The 23519-nt window shown below is 38.3% G+C and overlaps 1 protein-coding gene across 1 annotated transcript; it reads left to right on the top strand.

Moving 5' to 3' along the window:
• Positions 1–1057: 1057 nt before the first annotated feature.
• On the top strand, positions 1058–20096 carry LOC121402073. Its single transcript, XM_041587805.1, has 5 exons — positions 1058–1191; positions 12082–12468; positions 14248–14358; positions 17240–17344; positions 19593–20096. Exons 1-5 carry the CDS (start codon positions 1140–1142, stop codon positions 19646–19648), a joined length of 711 nt encoding a protein of 236 aa, XP_041443739.1. The 5' UTR covers positions 1058–1139; the 3' UTR covers positions 19649–20096.
• Positions 20097–23519: the final 3423 nt, after the last annotated feature.

The raw sequence follows: 23519 nt of genomic DNA, 5'->3' as shown, positions 1-23519 counted from the left end.
GAGCACCAAGTAGTTGTCCATCTTCTAAATAGCACTACATAATATCTTCATATAGAAAGGAAAAGCAAAGTACTATAGTATCTTACAGTCATGTGTATAGTGCAAATACACTGACTCCCTCTGATATTAAGGATCCCACCCCTTCCTGCTGCACTTTTTTACACTTTAGAAAAATTGATTATTTTTACTGCTTGCTGCAATACCCTTTTCCATATCGATTTTAGCTTGAATGATTAACCTGTTTAAAGGAGAAGGAAAGCAACGGAGGCAATATATTAGCTGCAATAGTGCAAGCTAGAATGCTATAGTTATTCTGTAAAAAAAACTCTAGAAGCCCTCTATGTTTGTTTAGGATAGCAACTGCCATATTAGCTTGGTGTGACATCATTTCCTGCCTGAGTCTCTCCCTGCTCACTTATAGCTCTGGGCTCAGATTACAGCAGAGAAGCGGTGGGGGGGGGAGAGGAGCAAACTGAGCATGCTCAAGCCCTGCCCTGGAGGTTTAAACTGAAAACAGGAAGTCTGATACAGAAGCCCATGTGTACACAATAGAAGGAAAGAAATGCTGTGTTTATTTTGACAGAGAACTCAGAGCAGCATTACTTTGAAGGTTTACTGGTATATTTAGGTGGACCTTTCTGATAAGGCTTACTTAGTTTTAACCTGTCCTTCTCCTTTAACCCTGTGAAAAGCATTTCCCACTTAATATGTTGCAGAGATGCCCTTATACTGTCAAAGTTTGCGCGTCTAAAATGTAGTGTTTTAGTTACTCCCTTATAGAATTGCTTCTGCAACAGAATCTCAAAGGAGACCATGTTATGATCACTATTCCCTAAATGCTCAACCACACAAATGCTAGAGATGAGTTCAGTATTGTTAGTTATTACAAGGTCCAAAAGAGAGTTGTTTCTAGTAGGCTCTTGAACGAGCTGGGAAAAAAAATCTTCGTTCAGCACATTTACAAACCTACTAGCAAGGAATAATTCATGACATTGTGTTAGGTTGGGACTTAACTTACAGCTGTAGTAGGTATTATAACATTTCATGACAAAGAGGAAACAGGTACATTTACAGCAAGCCACATCCTCATTCCCCTTGTCTTTCACACAGTCTGTGCAGCTCAAAGCCGATGTTCTCCCATGATGATAGCACATCTTTATCTTTTCTCTATGTTCCACCTGTCTTTACAATGTAAGTATGCCTGCTTGTTTATTCCTTCCTTTAACCGTATGTTCCCAAAGAGCCAGACGCACATTAGCGAAAATGAGGAATATTATCTATTGGGGTGATGCTGGTGAAGATGAGGATGATTATCTATTAGGTTGATGCTGGTGAAGATGAGGATGATAGAAAAATAGGATGGCACTCACATTTGCAAACGTGCTTGGATCAAAGTGCTTTTATTGTGATCTCAAACACAACATTTCGGAGGCACAACCTCCTTTATCAAGTGTTCTAAAGGAGGTTGTGCCTCCGAAACGTTGTGTTTGAGATCACAATAAAAGCACTTTAATCCAAGCACGTTTGCAAATGTGAGTGCCATCCTATTTTTCTAACATATGGATATTGGAACCCAGTTAAGCAGCAAGGTTTCTGGATAGAGCACCACAGCGATACAGCCGCAGTCTTTTGGACTATTGTATGTTACTGAAGATGAGGATGAATATCTTTTGGGGTGATGTTGGTGAAGATGAGGATGATTATATTTTGGGGTGATGCTGGTGAAGATGATGAAGATTATCTATTGGGGTGATGCTGGTGAAGATGAGGAAGATTATCTATTGGGGTGATGCTGGTGAAGATGAGGATGATTATCTATTGGGGTGATGCTGGTGAAGATGAGGATGATTATCTATTGGGGTGATGCTGGTGAAGATGAGGATGATTATCTATTGGGGTGATGCTGGTGAAGATGAGGAAGATTATCTATTGGGGTGATGCTGGTGAAGATGAGGAAGATTATCTTTTGGGGTGATACTGGTGAAGATGAGGATGATTATCTATTGGGGTGGTGCTGGTGAAGATGAAGATGATTATCTATTGGGGTGATGCTGGTGAAAATGAGGATTATTATCTATTGGGGTGATGCTGGTGAAGATGAGGAAGATTATGTATTGGGGTGATGCTGGTGAAGATGAGGATGATTATCTATTGGGGTGATGCCGGTGAAAATGAGGATTATTATCTATTGGGGTGATGCTGGTGAAGATGAGGAAGATTATGTATTGGGGTGATGCTGGTGAAGATGAGGAAGATTATGTATTGGGGTGATGCTGGTGAAGATGAGGATGATTATCTATTGGGGTGATGCCGGTGAAAATGAGGATTATTATCTATTGGGGTGGTGCTGGTGAAGATGAGGATGATTATCCATTGGGGTGATGCTGGTGAAAAATAGGATGATTATCTATTGGGGTGATGCCGGTGAAAATGAGGATTATATGATATTATCTATTTGGGTGGTACTGGACAGATGTTATGTGTTGTTTTTGCAAAAGTTATGGATTGATGAGTTTTAGATAAACAGGCTCTGTAACTGCTAAGTATTACGTCGGCACAAGAAATTGCCTAGAGAACTCTGTTAACCCTTTCATTCCAGAACATGCCTTTGCCTGGTCATTATTGAGTTTATAGCAATACCTTCAAGTGGTTAACTGGTGTGTAAAGCCAGAGTGAGACCTTCTGAAACAATCAGTTTAGCTGGCAGACAGCTAGGTGAGATGCTATCCATCTAACTCCAAAACAGATGTATGTTCTTGACTTTTGGTTTCTCTTTAAATACATGCGTTCCTTATGTTAATAAGTGATTATAATTGCTCATTTATATGGACATGGGCTGACACAGATCTCACCAGCTTGGCGTGGTGCTGGAGAAGGGTGAAAGTGGTATCTATGCAAAGTGGTGATAGTAGCATCTTCCTCTGTTTGGTGTAGATGTTGACTTCAATCTAGGCCAGTGGTCCACCATACCCATGTCCCTAATGAAAAGTATGTCCCTGTACACAGATGCTGGGAAAAAAAGGTGTAGGATTCTGGAGCAGCTAATATCACCCAATAGCACCTGTCCTATCAAGTGGTGTGGCAGAAAATATATTTTCTGTGTGAACTTTAATTTCTATTTCCACTGATGGCTTAAACAATGTATCTATCACAACATAACAGTAAAGGCAGCAGACCCAGTGGCAGTGGGTGGCCCCATTAGTATAACAGAGCCCAGCAGGAGTCCAGGTGGATGTACAATTTAATTTCTTAATGTGAAACAGTAACTTGTTATTTCCTTGCAGTTATGTCTAAAGCAACACTTCTGTTTTTAGAAATAGAATTGGTATTTTGTTCCTGAACCTTTGTGTGTTGTATAGCTTTTTGCTATAGCAACAAAGAGAGGATGTAACCACCAACATCATACAAAGAAAATAGCTCCTCTGCATTTCTTTCCATGGATTTTGTGGTCATAGCCTCATTGCATCCTCACGTATTGGTTTAAAATTGGTTAGTGGTGAGCACAAGTTTTCCTTGCGATATTTTATACAAGAACAGTGGCCAACTCCATGTTGTAGCTCCCACCCTTCCCAGCTATAGTCAGGTGATCCCACTGGTGTCTAATAAAAGGGAAACCATTTGTGAGTAGAAAGCAGCAAGCAAGTTACAGTTAAAACTTAAGGTGGCCATACATGCAGAGATACGTTCATTTGGCAAGGTCACCAAACAAGTGTCTCTCTCCCGGATATGCCCACCTTGAGGCCCTAAGGTCCGACACATCGGATCACAACACTGAGAAAAAAGGGAGTCGGTCAGTAAACCAATTTGGTCCTCAATCCGATGGGATTTTAAATCCTGGCCAATCGACATTTGGCCATTTTTTTGCCATATATCAAATGGGAGAAGTCTGTCAAAGGGCACCATACACTGCCCAATAAGATACCAACTGTCAGCAGCTTATATCAGCCTGTGTACTTGTTTAAAATGTATAATGAAGCAGTAGAATTCGTAATGAATCAGATGAAAGTTGGTTGAGTGTAGGACTGGCCAAACCAGGGATGACTTTGACGTAGTTGGACATCTTAAATATATTGCAATATATGGACAATCAATCCCTGTTTTGTTTAAAGGGTAAGGCATTTTTTTTAGCAGCTTAAGGCACATAGGGGTAAATTTATCAAAGAGTGAAGTTCCGCCACTAGAGTGAAATTCCGCAGCTCTCAATTCATTTCTATGGGATTTTGAAAGGCGTATTTAACAATGGGTGAAAGTGAAAGTTCACCCTTTGATAAATACGCCTATAAAAATTCCATAGAAATGAATGGAGAGGGGCGGAATTTCACTCTAGTGGCGGAACTTCACTATTAACCTTACTCTTTGATAAATATACCCCATAATGTCTCAGTGTCCTTGTTAATAGGTGAGTGCAGAGGACCTCATCCCCTTGCTTTTTCCTCTCATGACAGCAATTCTTTATGGCTGAGATGCCTTTACAAAAGAGCATGTTCAAGCCCGTTTTACATACACAGTAGTTTAAGGGGGTTATTTACTAAACCTCAAATTTATCTGGTCGGGCTTTTTGGGGCAAAAACTCAAATTTTTCGAGATTTATTATACCCCAATGCTGCAAAAAGCCTGAATCCGAACATCCGCCATCTCAGACCTGTAAAAGTCATGTGGAAGAGGCACCTATCCCAATTTGAAGATATTGTGGTTTGCATTGGGTTTAGCCCAATAATCCAAAAAATGTGGGGATTTCAGGCAAAAACCCGAAAAGATCGAGCGAGTTGGAAAAAAACGAATGATTCTAACTTTCGTTAAATTTTATGGTGTTTTTCCCTGTCCGATTAATTCGAGTTTTTTAATTAATAAATAAGGGCAAATTGGGCAAGGGAGTTTAGTTGTGGTTTTGTTAATAAAATAATGAGATAATTCGGGGTTTAGCAAGTAACCCTTTAACTGTAATAAATACATATATATAAATATATATATATATATATATATATATATATATATAAATATATATTTGTCCTGAGTAAGGTTCCCAAAGTGCAACCAAAATTTTGAAAAGACCCAGAGTGCTCCTGTCGTTGTATCACTGCAATTATTGGTAGCAGCAGGGCAAAGCATTTACAGTACAGTTATAAGATCCATTATTCCAAAACCTGTTATCCAGAAAGCTCCAAATTACAATAAGTCCATTACCATAGACTCTGTGTAAATCAAATAATTGAGAATTTTATAAATGATTTCCTTTTTCTCTGTTATAATAAAACAATACGTTGTACTTGGTGGCAACTGAGCTGCATGAATCCATATTGGCGTCAAATCAGTCTTACTGGGTTAATTCATGATAAAATGATGTTTAAGGTATGGGGATCCAAATTAAGGAAAGATCCCTTATCTGAAACCCCCCAGGTCCCAATCATTCTGTATAGCAGGTTTCATACCTGTATAGCAAAGTGTGTCCATAAACATATTCTGTATATATAGTTATTTATATACAGTATTTACATTTTTTTTTATTTCTAGGTTACTAAATAAATGACTTACTTTGAGTGCTGGCTAATCAATTTCATCATGAACTAAAATCACAGTTTTGTATTATAAACAAAAGCTGTTTCCCCATATATATATTTATTTTTAATTAATTAATTAATTAATTAATTAATTATATTTGGCAAATAAAAGAATTCTGAGTGTGTTTTCTGTAGGTTGAAAGCACTTGTGCCTTACGGCATTTAATGACTGAGACACACGACAGATAAATATGCATGTATGGGAGAGCAAACACATATTTAGGGGATATATACTGAGGGATTATACTAATACAACTGCCTTGTTATCTAAATATGTAATTTGATTTATTAGAATGGTATTTCTCTAATGTCCTTAGGTTCCCCAACATTTATACAATACTTTAAGGGTAACTGTACAGGTATAGGATCCCTTATCCGAAATCCGATATCCAGAAAGCTCCGAATTACGGAATGGCTGTCTCCCATAGACTCTATTTTATCCAAATAATCAAAATTTTTAAAAATGATTTCCTTTTTCTCTGTAATAATAAAACAGTAGCTTGTACTCGATCCCAGTTAAGATACAATTAATCCTTATTGGAAGCAAAACCAGCCTATTGGATTTATTTAATGTTTTAATGAATTTCTAGTAGACTTAAGAAGACCCAAATTACGTAAAGATCCGTTATCCGGAAAACCCCAGGTCCCGAGCATTCTGGATAACAGGTCCCATACCTTTAGTAATTTTCCTATACACATTAATTTCAATGATTTTGTGTAAATGCCATTGCTATTGAAAGTAGTGTCCTGGCTGTTTACATTAATGAGCAGGCACTCAAAAACTCCAACGTAACGGGCCAAATAAAGATAAAAAGTACAAAAAGTCTACAATTTCTTAAAAGCCTAGGCACTCAAAAACTACAACATAAGGGGCCAAATATAGTATAAAGAATTATTCTTTGATTCTGCGGGTTTTAAAAACTAGGCTCAATGTAGACTCAGTAAAATATACTTATTTTATTTGGCCCGTCGTTTTTGAGTGGCTGCTGATGTTTGCTGAAATAATTTGACCCACTCTTATCTGGTTGTAGGTTTGGAGCCAATGTTTCTACTGGTGAGATTATACATTTCTTACAGCTATGGGAATTTTGTCTTTCCTCTGTATGCTTGTTTATATTTCCTGCACTCTTTTGGTTCTGATTCCTGGAACAATAGAGTAGAAGTCAGCTGAATAGCATACCTGGAGTAGAGCTGACTTCATCTACAAATAACTTTAAAACTTGACTTTAAATTATGTTGAAAAGCTTTTTTTCTTTATTAGTGGTAAGAATAGGGGGTGTGGGGTACAGGGGTGTTGTGAGTGGGCTGATGGGGTTGTGAGGAGGAGCCACGGGAAGTGTGTGGGTGGCTGGCCTAGGGGCTCCCTAAATGGAATTCCCCCTTGTAAAAATCTTTTGTTTAGGTGGAGATCCCCTTTAAAGATAGAAAGCAAACAACTGAGATAAAAATATGGGTTTAAAATGTGCTAGTTATGGCATATTCTATGTTTCAATAAAAAGGACTGGTCAAAGAATATATTGCATATATACAGTATGATGGAGCTGTGTTTGTATATTCAACTTTATCCTATTACAAGTTCTTCTATTTAAACAGCTTTAGCAACAGCTGCATTTATCTTATCAGTTTTATCATCTCTATTGCGAAACAAATCTTTTCTTTTGAAACACACTTTATTTGGTGCTTTTTTATTACTAAACCAGCTTTAATTCATTCCTTCTATATTTGGTGCCCTAAGTGTATTTAGCAGGTAACACAGACTATATAGACTGTATGGACTATAGCAGCAATGATCCAGGACTTCAAACTTGTCACAGGGGGGTCACCATCTTGGAAAGTGTCTGTGACACTCACATGCTCAGTGGGCTCTGAGCAGCTGTTGAGAAGCTAAGCTTAGGGCTCGTCACTAATTATCCAGCAGAAAATGAGGTTGGTCTGTAATAAGCTGATGCTACAGGGCTGATTATTAAATTCTGATGCTAATTGCACTGGTTTATGTGCTGCCATGTAGTAATTATCTTTATTAATTATTACTTATTGTGTTTTCTGGATACGGGATCTTTCCATTTGGATCCTGCTAAACTTAACTGCACAATAAAATATGTATATATATATTTATATATATATACACTGCAGTTCTTGTTCTCAGTTTTGCTGCTAATATTGTGCATGTGCCCATGACCTACTTTTCTGCTCTTTTGCAGCACAAGAAGCAGATATGTGACTGTTAGGATGTCTTTCATTTTATTGGGTTAACCCAAAGGCTGGCTGGTACCCAACTGCTCTTTATAGTCCACTGTGCTGTTTCCTCTTGCTTGAGCAAGCAGTATTAGTGCGGCTACTGAGTTACAATGAAACTCCATTCATGGCTTAGATCTTACATTGAATTTTATTTATGTAAAACCTGCTGCTATCATTTCCTGTAAGCCGTACTGTACAATCTATGATACCTCTCTTGTATTACCTCGTCCTTTTATATGAAAGATAGTGGGGTTTTGCTGGCAGCTACCTCATGTCTTTACTGCCTCCTCCTTGGTCAGCGACATTCATGATAATAAAGAGGATCCTGCTTTTCAGGACAGTCTCCCACTCACTCTTGCTAATGCAATTCCTTGGAATTCACAAGGAAACTTTGGCCGACTTCAGAAAACAGAAGCAACAAGTGTGCAGGCCCGGATTTGTAGCAAGGCCTAGGGCGACAAATTTTGAGGGGCGGCATGCCGCCCAGCCACATGTAGACGAGCACTGGGGAGCCGCTATGTGCGTGGGCACTTGGACCCGGCGGACTAGGGGCCGGCGCATGCACACGCAGGGATGTGTTCCCGGCCGACGCTTGGACCTAGGTGGCCTAGGGGCGCCAAAAAAGGAAATCTGGCCCTGCAAGTATGCCATCCAGCCAGTGATTCACATTCTTGCCAGTGGGAAGGCATTTCGGGGAGATTAGTCACCCGCAGCAGCATAGACTCTAAATCTCCATGTGTGTCACCACCCTGACAATGGGTATCAGGTATGTGGGTGCAGTGACATTACTGGGTTAGAACAGAACAGGGAAAGTAATGGGACGAACACAAAACATGGGAAAATGGACTAGGTTAATTGGGAATTGTTATGGGTAAATGGAGGAAAAGCAGTGGGGGTGAACAGGAGAAAGACAAGACAATGGGGATAGAGGGGGGAAGTAGGAGAAAGAAAAATGTATTATAGAGGCAAAGATTAAGGCAGAAATGTGTGTCAAATACATACATGATAACATGACATAATTATAATGACTGCATGACTCTGCTAATAAAAGCACTGTTATACTCTACTCATCCTCGGATGCCAAAACATAACAACATAGATAGAGGACAGTGGGGCAAAGAGTATTGGAAAATTTAAGTTTAAATGGGCCTGCAGATGGGGTGTGGCTTGCAGGCAAGTAAAGTACATAAACAGAGAAGGGGTGGTAGAGGAAAGCAAAGGTTGCAGGTAACAGAAAAAGAGGAGAGAGCAGAAGAGGAGGGGGAAACTTAATGTAAGAAGAATGTAGGGTGAACAGTATGGGGCATATTTATCAAGGGTGGAATTTCAAAATGAAAAAACTTCGAAATTCAAATTCAAAAAGACCAATCTGAATTGTACGAATTGAAAGAATAGCGCATTCGATCGAATTTGATTCAAAGTTTTTCTCCAAAAAACTTAGATTTTTCAAAGTCCACCAATTGACTCCAAATAGATTCTAGGAGGTCCCCCATAGGCTAAAACAGCAATTCAGCAGGTTTTAGATGGTGAATGGTCGACGTTGAATTTTTAAAGAGACAGTACATGATAAATTTCGATATTTGAATTTTAGATTTTTTTTCAAATTGAACTTGGACTATTCCCAAGTCGAAGTACACAAAAAATAGCTCGAAATTCGAATTTTCATTTGAAAATTCACCTTGACCTTTGATAAATCTGCCCAAATGTAAAACATTGTGGTTGTATATATATAAGAATATTGAGAATGGAAAAGCATATTTAAGGGCACAGATGGTGGCACTTCTGAATGGGGCACTAGATGGAGAACAAATATATATATATAGTCATCGTCATCATCATTTATTTATATAGCGCTGTCAAGATACGCAGTGCTTTAGAGTCAGTGAGACTGCTGCACATACTTTAGAGGGGATAATGCCCTGGTGCTAACAGAAATAGTATATAAAGTTTGCAAAAATGCTGTTGGACTCTAGGGACTTTTGCAGATAAGTTCTAAATAAAGTTCTTTTTTTATCGGCAAAAGTCCCTAGTGTGCAACAGCATTTTTGCAAAAAGATTATATACTACCATGTTTTAAATATGTAAACTTGTACAGATCTTCAGAAACAAGGCTGCTGCCAAAAACACAATACACTCAGCCTCTTAACAAAGACTTTAACTGCTTGGGGCTGTTCATTCATTGGTTGACTATATTCACTCTATTCCCTGCCTATAAAGTTTGGCTTTTGCTTCAGATAATGGTGCTGTTCTGAAAGGTGGGCGCAAGTGTGTTTATTTCCTTCCCAAATGTTTCGGCCAAAGCAGTAATGGTCTATTTATAAAGTGTCAGACAGTTTCCACTGAACTCAACATTGACAAAATATGTTGAAAATGTGTTGAAATGAAACAAGTCTGTGCTATTATCAGGTCTCTAAAAATTTCCAAAGAAGGCAAAAATAAAATGATAGCTTGTCTGTTTGACCACATTTCTTTTACTTTTACATTTGTTAGAAATATATATATATATATATTATAATGTAAATTGTATTATAATTGATTTTATCCATCTGCTTGGATAAAATGAGAGTACAGGTATGGGACTTGTTATACAGAATGCTCGGGACCTGCATCTTCATATATTAAGTCTACTAAAAAAAATGTAAACGTTAATTAAACCCTGATAGGATTGTTTTGCTTTCAATAAGGATTAATTATATCTTAGTTGGGATCAAGTACAAGCTACTGTTTTATTACTACAGAGAAAAAGCAAATTGTAAATTATTTGATTAAAATGGACTGAGGGAGATTGCCTTCCTGTAATTTGGAACTTTCTGGATATTGGGTTCTGGAAAACAGATACTAGTATATGAATAGCACCTGGTACAGCACAGTCAGCTTTTCTACCTTTATATACAGGCACTGAATATAGTGAAGTGCTAATGTACTAAAATATTGTGATGTTTTTGTACATTTTTTTCTCATTTTTTTTTTCAACTTAAATGATAATTTTAGAAATTGTTTCCAATAACAGATGCCTTAGCCTCACATAATGTTTGTTTTTCCAGGTTTGGAGCCGAGGAGTCTTTTAACTATAACAATAGGGTCAAATTACAGATTTCTGTAATAAGGTCGTAGGTCATACAATACAAAAAAAAAGTAATAGAGTGTGAAGTAACATTTTATTATGATAATTAAGTGCAAAGGTGTGTAATTATTTTCTTTTATGTTCTTTCTATGTTCATTTTCTTTCCCCAGTCCCCTTTTTTTTTCTTTCTGTACCCTTTGGAAAATTTAAAAAATTTAATAAAAATAGATTTAAAATGAAAATAAGCAAAGTGCCTAATAATAATAATTATTTGTATGCGACAATAAGGCTTTTATAAATAATTAAAAATGTAAATTAAACAAAAAAATCTTCCAGCTTCATCTGAAATTGTCTCGTGTGTCTCAGTCACCTAATGAGCAGTTCTTTACCCAGTTTTTCACACATCAACCAATCAACTGCCACTTCATTTGAGAGAAGTCATATTTGCAGCCATTGTTTGTAGTGATCTATAGCAGCCAATCCAATCTTTGATGCTTTTTTTCTAACTTGTGACTGGCTGATTAAAACTAATCAGTGATTGACCTTGTCTCAGTATTTGTCTTGCTTGATTTATATTGCCTTTCTCTTGTAATAAAAACAGATTAAACAAAAAAACTAATCAGTGATTATGGAATAATGTGCTGCTGCATCTTAGCGCCTGTTAGTAAATCAGCCATACTTTGGTATACATCTACTAACTCTTAGGGGCAGATTTATCAAGGGTTGAATTTTGAGGGTTAAAAAAGTAAAATCTTTCGACTTCGAATGTCGAATTCGAAGGATTTTAGCGCAAAGATTTTAAGCAATCAATCGAACGATTTTTATTCGATCAAAAAAAACTTAGAAAACTGCTGGGGAAGGTCCCCATAGACTAACATTGCACCTCGGTAGGTTTAAAGTGGCGAAGTATGAAGTCGAAGTATTTTTTAAAGAGACAGTACTTTGATTATATAATGGTCGAATCGTCAAACGATTTTTACTTCGAATCGTGCGAATCAATCGATTCGATCGAATTTGACCAATTCGATGGTCGAAGTACCCAAAAAACAATACTTCGAAATTCAAATATTTTTCCATTCGAATTATTCACTCGAGCTTAGTAAATCTGCCCCCTTATCATGAAGTCCAGAAGGCATCTCTCTTTTTTTGTATTCTGTTCTTTCTCAAAATAAATGTTTCTAAAATAAGTCTTTTTTTTTTTTTTTCATTATTAACACACAGTTTTTGCCAATGCCACACTGAACGTCGTTCAGACTCCTAAGAATTTATCGGTTACAAAGGGAGACAATGCCAGTATAACTTGCTCCTGGGAAGCTGAGGATCAGGACGAGAGGATCAGAGTCTGGTGGAAAATATATTATGAATCAGCGAGTGGAGATCATGATCCGACAGTTTTAGCATCTCTTTTGTGGACAAACAATAAATCAGAGGTCAGAATCAGATCTCGGGATCAGAGTGACTATCAGTTAACAAAGGATAAAGCCAAGCTCTGGCTTTTCTATGTCAATGAGAGCGACGCCGGAACTTACTTTTGTGAGATCACCATTGATAAACCAGATCTTCGATCTGGAAAAGGAAAAGGCACAACATTGTATGTCACTGACTCTGGTAAGAACATTATCTCATATATATTCACTGGCTAAGAACTACATTTTTTGCCAGCAAGTTATACCAAATATATTGGCCTTTAATGAGTTGATTGGTGACCTTTAGGGTCACATTTGCTGTAGATCTATTTAACAAGGAATTCTGGAGTAAATGGGTCAGTATGTGGAACACACGCAGTTCTCATGAGCTGCGTATAAAGAAGAACCCGTCTGGTTTCATAAACGCTGGTAACAATGAAACTAGAGTAGAAACTAGTGTGAGACACAATGTAATGACTACAATGATTCCTTTAGCCCAGACATATCAGATATTAGTCTAATTAGATAATACCCTTTTTGTGTATTTTAGTTTAGTTTTGTATAGTATGAGAACAGATATGGTAATATAGTGTAAGTAAAAATACAACTGATTAATAGCCTAAGGTTAAGGGTTTTGTTAGTTCTGCTTAGAAAAGCTTTTCTGTTTATCTGCCATCTTGGTCTTTCTTTACCAAAAAAATAAGCCAAAGTTGACTTGAACTGAGGATAATGTGTAACATTCGCTAATTTAGCAAAGATTTCCTCTTTGATGTTTTGTAAACCATGACATGTTTAATCATTTTGAATCGTTCAGGAAGTGTAGCTCCCAAATATATGTGTTTTAGGGGGTTGACTTTCTGTTGGGGTTTTAAGACATTTAAAAGGCAGGAAGTTGTCTTTTATTTGCAGCTCCCTAAATGTCAGCCATGAAAATGCACACGCGTTATTTGTATTGTGTGGTTTGTATGTGCCACATGCGCATACTGGGTATCAAACTATTCAGAAGAAGATGATTTTTATATATCTTTGTACGTGGGAGGTTAGTTGCCAAATACTTTAGAGCTAAACTACACAGAGGATTTTATATGATGGTGTTGGATCAACATTGCATCCTACAAGTTGGATGAAGTTGCATGCAGGGTTGGAAAAAACTCACTGGCCCAGACCCACCTCCACAAGACTAATGACGTCCCCCGCATACTGACCACACAACATCTGATCAAAAGCTCCTGTGTAGTTTAGCCCTTGGAGTAAAAATCATCTTTACTCATTCTGGATCTGTACATTAAACAACAATATGATCATGCAGGATAACCTACTTTTTGGGCTCTTTTAAGACACATAAAGGGCAGAGAATGTGTTTTGCTGGCAGTGCAGACATAACATTTATATGTACTGTTACATTTTATGGTCTTTGTGCCATATAGGTGGGTAATCATATACATATTTTATATAAAAGTACTCAGAAGCCCGGTGACTATCATTTTTGGGATCATTTGTTTTTTTATCCCAAAGCATGTTGTAGCTATAATGCTTTTAAGGAGCATAAAATGCCATGAAAATTCATAGCAGGATGCACAGTTGGTGATTTAAAGAAGTTGAAAAACAAAGGCCAACTGAAAATTGCTTGGACCTGGCCATTCTATAAGATACTAAAAGTTAAGTTAAAGTTGAACCACCCCTTTAGGCTTTGAATGCACTATTCATATTTGGTGTTCTAGATAAAATTTGTGCCCTAAAAATATGGCACGAGATGTTACTGTGTGGAAATTGAGAGTCCCAGAGGGTTTGTATTCTGGAATTCTATCTTTGTCTTCAAGAGCATGTAGAAGGAATTTACCCCACAGTGTCCACGCGTCAGGCCCAGTTTTAGATGACTGACACTTTGTGCTGCCCACCTATGTCTGCAAAGAAAACGCCCTGTCTGCCATGAGCTGTAGGACATTTTTTCAGATATAATTTTTTCCCTTTAATGTTTCAGAGATTCATACCTGGTGGAACTACATCTGGATTATCCTTGCTATTCTTATTGCATTCATTATAGTCACAATTCCAATTATTTGGGTTTGCAAAAGAAGAAAAGAACCAACAGGTAAGTCTTAATTGTGTAGATGTATTAAACCCCTATTTTTCCAAATTGCTATGGCCCCCACATAGCTACATTAGGTATGGGAGACCTCTAGACCTCCAGATGTTGTTGAAATAAAACTCCCGGCTATCCATGGCAGCGGGCCAGATAAAAGTATATTTGCAGTCTTCATTTTAAAAGAACATACTATTTCTCTAAAGCCCCTGTTTGTTTTCAGTTGCCTTTGAATAACAAATGACACCTGGCTTTGAGTGACAAAATCCAAAGGAATATAAAAAATCATGGACAAAGTGAAGCAAAATAGAAGACCTTCAGTTTTGGCCGATCAAAAAAAAAAAAGATAAAATTGTTGCACGTATGAAATTGAATTCAGAGTGTGAGGGTAGGGTAAGAGAAGTTTATTACAGGGAGCTGAAAGACAACAGGAACACTTGCTTATTCCTGCACATGGGAGCTGGTGCATCAGGTAAAAGTTCCTACCTCAGCTGTGCAGATTGGTTCCCTCTGCCTAGCAGAGCAGGAAGTGTTCCTGGAAAATACAATCTTACAGGAGACAAATTGCTGAACTTGTTATATAGCACACATTAAAATTAGGGGATGCTTAATAACCTTATATCTCTTACAAAATCCTTCCTTGTCATTAGCTGTTACCCCTGTTTGGGTTTTATTCATCCTAAACCACAGAAAACATGGAAGGAAATAAACCATGCCCTCCAATGCTTGAGTCCTATTGGTTGGGTTGGAAACCCTTCTGGTTTTGACACAGACAATCTGGTTTTCAGAAGGACTGCCCAGGTCAAAACTGCCTGCCAGGGTGACATTCCCTGTGATGCCACCAACACACCCTCTCCATCACAGCTCCTCCCCACAATGTCACTGCCCACCCCCGATCCAGCTTTCCACACGGACAACATTCCTTCGTTAAAATGGAACAGTAATGCCAAAAATTAAAGTTTATTTAAAAGAATGACAATGTAATGTAGTGTCGCCCTGCACTGGTAAAACTGGTGTCTTTGCTTCAGAAAAACTACTATAGTTTATATAAACAAGCTGCTGTGCAACTATGTGGGCAGCCATTCAAGCACAGGAAACACAATGGATCACAGATAAGTTCTGAGGAATCCCATTGTATACTACAGAGCTTATCTATTATCTGTTGAGTATCCTGTGCCTTTTCTCCTTTTTTAGCTTTCAATGGCTGCCCCTATGGCTACACAACAGCTGGTTTATATAAACTATTTTTGCAGCAACCAATTAGTACGTTATATATTTTCATTACTTTAATGCACTTTAATTTTTTGGCGTTTTTTTCATTTTTCATGTTCATGTTTTGTTGGTTCCTTTACCATTACCTTGTGGTAGCAACTGAAGACCACTGTACTTCTGACATGAAAATGGATGGGACACCCCTATTGTTGAGTACAGTAAATGTTTCAGATCTATAATAGAATATGATTCTGATTAATCGATAAAGCAAAAAAAAAAAAAAAAGCTTTGGTGCCATGTTAACCAAAGGAAGCAAGTGGAAACAGCCTTCATTGTTTAAACAAAGATACAGAGGAAGCTTTTAAGATCTAAACTCCCCTAACCGTGCCAAAGTTCACAACAGAAAGTCTGAAGCTGATGGATTAAGGCAGACAATTGTAAGTAGTTGCACATTTAGGTAAGGAATCCTCAGCAACTAGTACATTCTACATAAGGACAGAATTGTCAGCTCTTGGGAACACATGCAACATTGCAAAAAGCCAATACAGAACCCAAGCTGCATAAAAGGGATAGCATGAAAAGAAATATGACAAAAGCTGCAGTTGGGGCATGGACCAATGCTTTCTTTGCGTGCTGGGACAGTTGCATGTTGTTCTAACAAATAAGATGTCGTTTTGGGGGCTGAGTTTTCACCCAGCAGTGCGGCTTCATGCAGAGGAAGTAGGGGGCTGACTCTCACCACAAAATATACCAAGGTGTTACATTTATCTATTGTGGTCTTGCTCACACTAATTTATAACTTTTTATGTTTCTTGCTCTGTTATTAAAATCGGAAATACACCTTTTTTTTTTTTTCGTTTGCTACAGATGAACCTGCCTGCAATATAGCACTTTCCATTAGTACTTAGATCAAGTCTACTGTATTGCAAATAAGGGGGTTGATCTACAGCCTTAAAGGTGGCCTCGCAGCACATGCTTGCATTTATAGCACTAATTACTAGTGATGGGCGAATTTGCGCCGGCATCAAAAACGAGACGCCGGCGCCGTTTCGCAAATTTTTCTGCAAAGCGAAACGGCGCCGGCGTCTCGTTTTTGATGCTGGCGCCCGTTTTTTTGACACTGGCGGCTGTTTTTGATGCCGGTGTCCGTTTTTTCCGACGCCGGCGGAAATTTTTTTTGCCGCTGACGAATTTTTGCCGCGAATTTTCGCGGGCGTTTTGCAAATTTATTCGCTGGCGGCGAATCGCGCGAATTTGCGCCTGGCGAATACATTCGCCCATCACAACTAATTACATCGCTTGTGTATTGTTCACTAGAGGACACAAGGAGGCAGTCTTTTCTGCCTATGTAGAATCACTGCTTATGTGTAGGCAGGAGACTGCAGATAAGCCCAGCCTCTTTTTAAATAGAATGAGGTTTCTTTATATATATATATACATTTTTGCTATTTTAAATAACATATAATTTACAGCACTAATAAAAAAGAAATGACGTCCCTTTATAAAGCACATGGAATGACCCACTTGGAGGAGAGGAGGGGTGTAGGCTCAGAATTTTCTTGTCGACATGAAGTTCACCCCAGATGTGCAGTCTGTTTATGATACTTATTATCTAAACTAGAGTATAATCTGCATTCTGCTTATGTTTCTTTTAATGTTGATGAATGTTTTTTTTTAGCTCTGTACAGTGATCACCTGTATGGCAACTTCACAAAAAACGAAAAGCATTCACGCAGAAAAATCTCCTCAAAAACCAAGAAGCACCATCCAAGCAGATGTAAAAGTAAGTTCTTTGTGTCCATCTCATCTCTAGCTGTTAGACAATAAAGAGGGTGTCTGAGGCTAATGAAACAGAGTGTCTATAGGGATTCATCAAAATGCAACGTTACATCTTGGCAGACGAACGCTGGCGAAATGACGCCAACGAAAATTAGTCAGCGTGAGCATTTCATAGCGAACTTTCTTTAGCTTTACTTGCTGCATAGCGAAATTTTGTTAACACACTTACGCTTAGGTCAATTAAAATAGGGCCGGTACATACAGGTCATAATGTTTATATGTCTTTATTAGAGATGTTGGCGCAAATGCTTCCACTTATTATTAAAAATCTCCAAGGAAGCAAAATATAGACAAAAGTGACCCTCTAATGCGCTAGACCTGAGCCCACCCTAAAACAAATGGTTAAAAAAAATTATTTAAAAAATATATTTAACAGTTACAACTTTTAAACATAATCCCACTTTAAAATATGAAAAAATGCCAGTTTTTTCTTTTTTTATGGCTTTTCAGCATACAGGATATGATGTCACTGACATAAGATTGAGGAGGATGTAGCGTCATCTTATCAGTTCACCAGGTATAACCAGACTTTGGCGAAAAGGGCAACAAAGTGGAAAATTCACACTTTGATGAATTTGCAGAGTAACGATCGTTCGCCTGAGAGAAAATTTGCCTGGTGAGAGGGTGTGAGACTATGTTCGGTCCCAGCGTTCTGTTTTTATGCGTTCAGCCGCAGGGTAGCGCAGGAGTAGACGCATTCAGTTTTTTTCAATGGGGCTGTACTCACACAGGCGAATGTAGGCGTCGAACGCAGGAAAAATGCAGCATGTTGCGTCTCAACCTGCGTTCGGCGCCTACATGCGCCTGTGTGAGTACAGCCCCATTGAAAAAAACTGAATGTGTCTACTCCTGCGCTCCCCTGCGGCTGAACACATAAAAACGGAACGCAGGGGAGCGCGGCTTCAAACACTCGTCTGTAAGAGCCCTAAGCGTTGAGTTCTTTTGCTAGCAAATTGTCCTCAACACCTGTTAGTAAATTGGATTGTCTTTTTGGCTAATCTTGGCTAGTTACTGCCACTTCACCCTTCAGTAAATTTCCTGCAATGTGTGTTTATTCATATACATTTCTACCAGACTGGCCATGTTCTTAGGCTCTTAGAATCATAAGGCTCCGGTGCATGGGGCATTTCTGCTCATTTACTTCCAGCAGTGATCACTCTAAACACTTTAAATCACCCCTAATTCACTTGGCAATTAGACCTAAATGTCAATCAATGTCGGATGCTCCTGCATGAAAAGGGAATGACGTTATGACAGATTGCAGAAATCACCATTGTTAAATCACATGGGGGCAGATTCACTAAAGTGCGAAGTGGCGACTTTTCGGCAGCGTTGCCACCCGACGGGCCACTAGCGAACAGGACCGTCGATATTGGTCATTCGCACTCTATCGCCAGGCAACTTTTCACTCTGGCGAACAGATGTTAGTTACTCCACAAATTCACTAAAATGCGGATTTTACTGAACGTTAGTTCTTTCATCAGAGTTGCCTTCGCCACCTCAGACCAGTGCTAAAAAGAAGCTAGATCTTCCTTAATTAAAGTTCAAAAAACGCTGGCGACTTTTTCTTTTTTTAAGCGAGATTTCCTGCAAAAGTCCTAACTTACTTTTTTGGGGAACCAGTTTTCTCCAGACATTTTATAAGATATAGAACATTCATTTTACAGTGGGCTCATGTTAAGGGCATTATATTAACTCTCTTGTCTTTATTAAGGTTCCTTGGACATGTGTAATATAAACCGGTAACTTAAACCATTTGCACAAACATTTATAATAAAGACGTCCATACAACTTTAAATTACTCGCCCTATGCAAATTGACCTAGATCACTAATGAAGTTTCGCTAGGCACAAATGATTGCTTGCGCCTCTTCACTGCTCGCACAGTCAAAGTAACGCTAGAGAAAAGTTGCCGGCGTTCAATGCCTGGGGCGAAACGTTGCATTTTAATGAATTAGCGTATTCATAGCATATTTGCGCCTGGTGAAGTATTGCAATGGGTGCGAAGCTGATGAAAATTCGTCCGTTAGTAAATCTGCCCCATGGATGTTTATATAATGCGTATTTTGTGTTCTTCCTTGTCCATCTGTTTAAGTTTTTTTTCTGTTTCATACTTAATACCCAAATAGATATTGATGTGATCTACATATGCATGCAATCGTTCGGTCACACCACTTATTTTTTTAATGCCAGATGTTTCCAGTGTTGACAAGGGGAAAAAGAAACAACAACAAAATGAGACTGTTTGAATTTTCACTCGATTAGAGACTTTCCCTTCAAGTTTAATCCATATTACGAGAGCAATTATGGCCCGAGAAGCCAGGAAACATTACAATTCCCTCAATGAGATGGAGAAGACTCACAATGAACCCCGGATAACGTTTTCGTGAAAAAAACAACGATAAAGAGTTTCCAGTCAATGAATCTGGGTTCCCCGTCTGTCCTGGAATGATGAAGGTTCTCACAGCTGGCTCCTCCTGTATAGACTCCATATTATGCTCATAATGACTGACAAGCAATGAAAAAACACACAATGTCATAGTGAAAAGTTCACTGGACCCTTCAGCTGTTGTGCTGAGTTGTGTTTAATACAGAGAATATATTTTATGGTTCTTCTAGACCAGTGATCCCTAACCAGTAGCTCGTGAGTAACATGTTGCTCCCCAACTCCTTGGATGTTGCTCCCAGTGGCCTCAAAGCAGGTGATTATTTTTGAATTCCAGGCTTGGAGGCAAGTTTTGGTTGTATAAAAACCAGGTGTACTGCCAAACAGAACCCCAATGTAGGTTGACAATCCACATAGGGGCTACCAAATGGCCAATCACAGCACTTATTTGGCACCCCAAGAACATTTTTCATGCTTGTGTTGCTCCCCAATTCCTTTTACTTCTGAATGTTGCTCACGGGTTCAAAAGGTTGGGGATCCCTGTTCTAGACCCTCCTGACCCCAGTCTCCCTAGACATCTTTGTGTTAAATGTATTATTTTGATAGATCTTGAAAAGGGGGGTTGTGGGTGCACACCTAAGGCAAATTTCTAAATATTGTAAGCCCTGTCTAAGCAATTTAAATAAATATGCAAGTGCAGGTAATTTTAAAACTGGGTTTTTTGTTTCAAAGTTATCATAAATCATAAAATTGATAAGCCACCACACCACGTCAAGGTAAACCCCACATGGTGGTCCCTAATCTCTAATCATAGTATAAAAGGTATTTTACCTCTCTGCTTAATAGCATTACTTTGTATGAACATCTTCTGTGCCTTGGTTTCAAACTGTGAGCTAAATCCTCCCCCGCCAACTGCTGATACGGCTTTTAAAAGGGAGAGACTGCCCAAACCAACGCCCATTTTTAAAAAATGTGTTAGTGATGTGTAATTAAAACAACGTAGAATAATATGTGCAGTTACACGTTGGTGTGTATGTGTGTATTAGTGGAGTGTGGGAGTGTGTATAGTGGTGAAAGGGGAATGTGTGTAATCAATATAGGTGTATGTAAAGTGTGGATGTATGTGAAAAGGAAAACTAAATGATGAATGTAATGTGTGTGTCTGTGCAGGGGTGTCTCATGGGACGTTGGTTTTTTCATGGCTAGATCCTCCGACGTCGCTAGCATTTGCTGCATTTAAGAGAGAGTGATTGCACAAACCAAGGCACATTTTTAAAAAGGCAATAGGACCGCCAAAAGTCTAAAAGGGTGGGTATGAGGGTGCAACCACATGGAGCTTAGCCATTGATTTCGGCAAATACAAAAAAGGAGGGGTTGTGGGTGCACACCTAAGGCAAATTTCTAAATATTTTAAGCCCTGTCTAAGTATTTTAAGTAAATATGCAAGTGCATGTAATTTTAAAACTGGGTTTTTTTGTTACAAAGTTATAATCATAAAATTGATAAGCCGCCACACCACGTCAAGGTAAACCCCACACGGTGGTCCCGAACTTGTTTACCTCTTAAAAAACTTGGGAGGAACTAGCCGTGAAAAAAACCAACGTCCCATGAGACACTCCTGCACAGACACACACATTACACCCATCACATTCCTCATTTAGTTTTCCTTTTCACATACATCCACACCATACATACACCTAGATTCATTTCACAACACACACACACCTTTGTGCAACTATGCACAGCAATGTGTAACTTAGCACACGAGACACACATTACATTTGCTGCAAATTTCACTAAATACACACTGCACTAACATGCACATATTACACATATTACCCTCCACACTATATTTCTTTTCACATTCCCCGTTCACCACTTTACACACTCCCACACTCCACTAATACACACCAACGTGTAACTGCATATATCACCCTACTTTGTTTTAATTACACCTCACTACCACATTTTTTAAAAATGGACGTTGGTTTGGGCAGTCTCTCCCTCATAAAAGCCACATCAGCAGCCGGCGGAGGAGGATTTAGTTCACAGTATGAAACAAAGGCACAGAAGATGTTCATACAGAGAGGTAAAATACCTTTTATACTATGATTAGAGGTAAACAAGTTAGGGACCACCGTGTGGGGTTTACCTTGACGTGGTGTGGTGGCTTATCATCTTTTATGATCATAACTTTGTAACAAAATAACCCAGTTTTAAAATTACATGCACTTGCATATTTACTTAAATTACTTAGACAGGGCTTGAAATATTTAGAAATTTGCCTTAGGTGTGCACCCACAACCCCCTCCTTTTTAATATATCTTGCCCTCAAATATATGGTATTGGTATGTCAGATATTCCGCCACCCCATGGAAAACATTTGGACAACACTGCTTTGGAGATTTACATTTATGGCACCTTTTGGTTGTACCTGCTACCAGGGCATCATAACATAATGACAGCAAGGGGTGATGGACTGGCCGCAAGGAAAGATTTATTCTAGGATATTCTAGGGATAATTACTTAGCGGAAGTAGGTGAAAAAAATTACATAGACAAATTTATATTTATCCATATATTAGAGGAGCTGCACTCTAAAGGAAGTATTAAAATACATTTCCCCAATACTAGACAAAATTCAAGTTTGGCGACTTTTACCCCTGTTTTTGTAACTTGCTTGACACACAACTGTTTTTCAGCTGTTTTTGTAATCTGAAGATAAATTATTGCGGTTAAATTGTGGTTAAATTGGTCCTAGCAGAACCTGGCGCTCACAGAACTATGCTAGGCGGTGGTAATTTTAGGGAGACTTTCTATTTGCCCTCATAGATGTTCTAAGTATTATTGGAACTGTAGCTGATGTTTTATAGATCTGTAACCTTATTATAAACTAAGACGGCCCCTGAACAAAGGTTAGACCTTAGAGGGGACTATAACTGAAGAAGTCAAAAAGCCAATGCACAAAGGTGGTATTTGTACCTGAGGATATTTAAATAGTAAACTCAAAATCAAATAGCAAAAGGACAGAAGGAAAAGATAAGAAATGAAAACAGCAAGAAATCTCTAGGCTCACAATCAATGTGGATTCATATAAATGTATGAAATCTATTATTCAAAATGTTTGGGGCCAAGTTTTCTGGAAAACTGTTTTTTTCTGTAATTTGGATCGGTATACCTTGTCTACTAAAAAAAAATGTGACGGCTATTCGTTACAAAGATCTCCATGGTCAATAATATCAACCCAAACCCAGTGATTGTTTTATTGATCAATGACATCTATGCAAATAAATTCTCTCCATAATCGAATCTGTAAAGTTCTACAATAGTATCAATGCAACCTGTGTGTGTCTCAAACTTTTAAATTATAAAAAGCTATAAGAAAATGATTTTTTTTTTTTTGTAAAATATAAGGTTGACTTTTTTTGCTCCTTCGTTTTGTAAGTCCTCGTTTTTTTGCAACAGATCTGTTGGAATTGTTAACATTATTGTGTATTTTGGTACAAATGTGGGAAAAATGTGCTGGTGTCTGAAACTTCCTTTTTTCCACAAACCATGTGGCAGTCATGCAAGGCAAGTAAATGCAGGGCCAGCCCTTGAAAGATTAATGTGTCTGCAACAAGGACAGGTTTCTTAATGAAGGGCCATGTTTAGTGTGGTGTACCACAAGGCAATACTATGCTTTGTAGTAATGGCAAATGACACTTGTAAATTAACTCTTATAATGAATAAGTA

This window comes from Xenopus laevis, chromosome 1L (genome assembly GCF_017654675.1).
Source record: "Xenopus laevis strain J_2021 chromosome 1L, Xenopus_laevis_v10.1, whole genome shotgun sequence".
Taxonomy (NCBI): domain Eukaryota; kingdom Metazoa; phylum Chordata; class Amphibia; order Anura; family Pipidae; genus Xenopus; species Xenopus laevis.
This window is presented reverse-complemented; position numbering and strand designations above follow the sequence as displayed.

What these genes read in the sequence shown, in the direction of transcription:
- LOC121402073 (XM_041587805.1), top strand. Translation starts at nt 1,140, where the DNA reads ATGATGATAGCACATCTTTATCTTTTCTCTATGTTCCACCTGTCTTTA. An exon ending in GTTCCACCTGTCTTTACAAT is followed by an intron (nt 1,192 to 12,081) that starts GTAAGTATGCCT and finishes ATTAACACACAG; the next exon opens with TTTTTGCCAATGCCACACTG. An exon ending in AAGAAGAAAAGAACCAACAG is followed by an intron (nt 14,359 to 17,239) that starts GTAAGTCTTAAT and finishes GTTTTTTTTTAG; the next exon opens with CTCTGTACAGTGATCACCTG.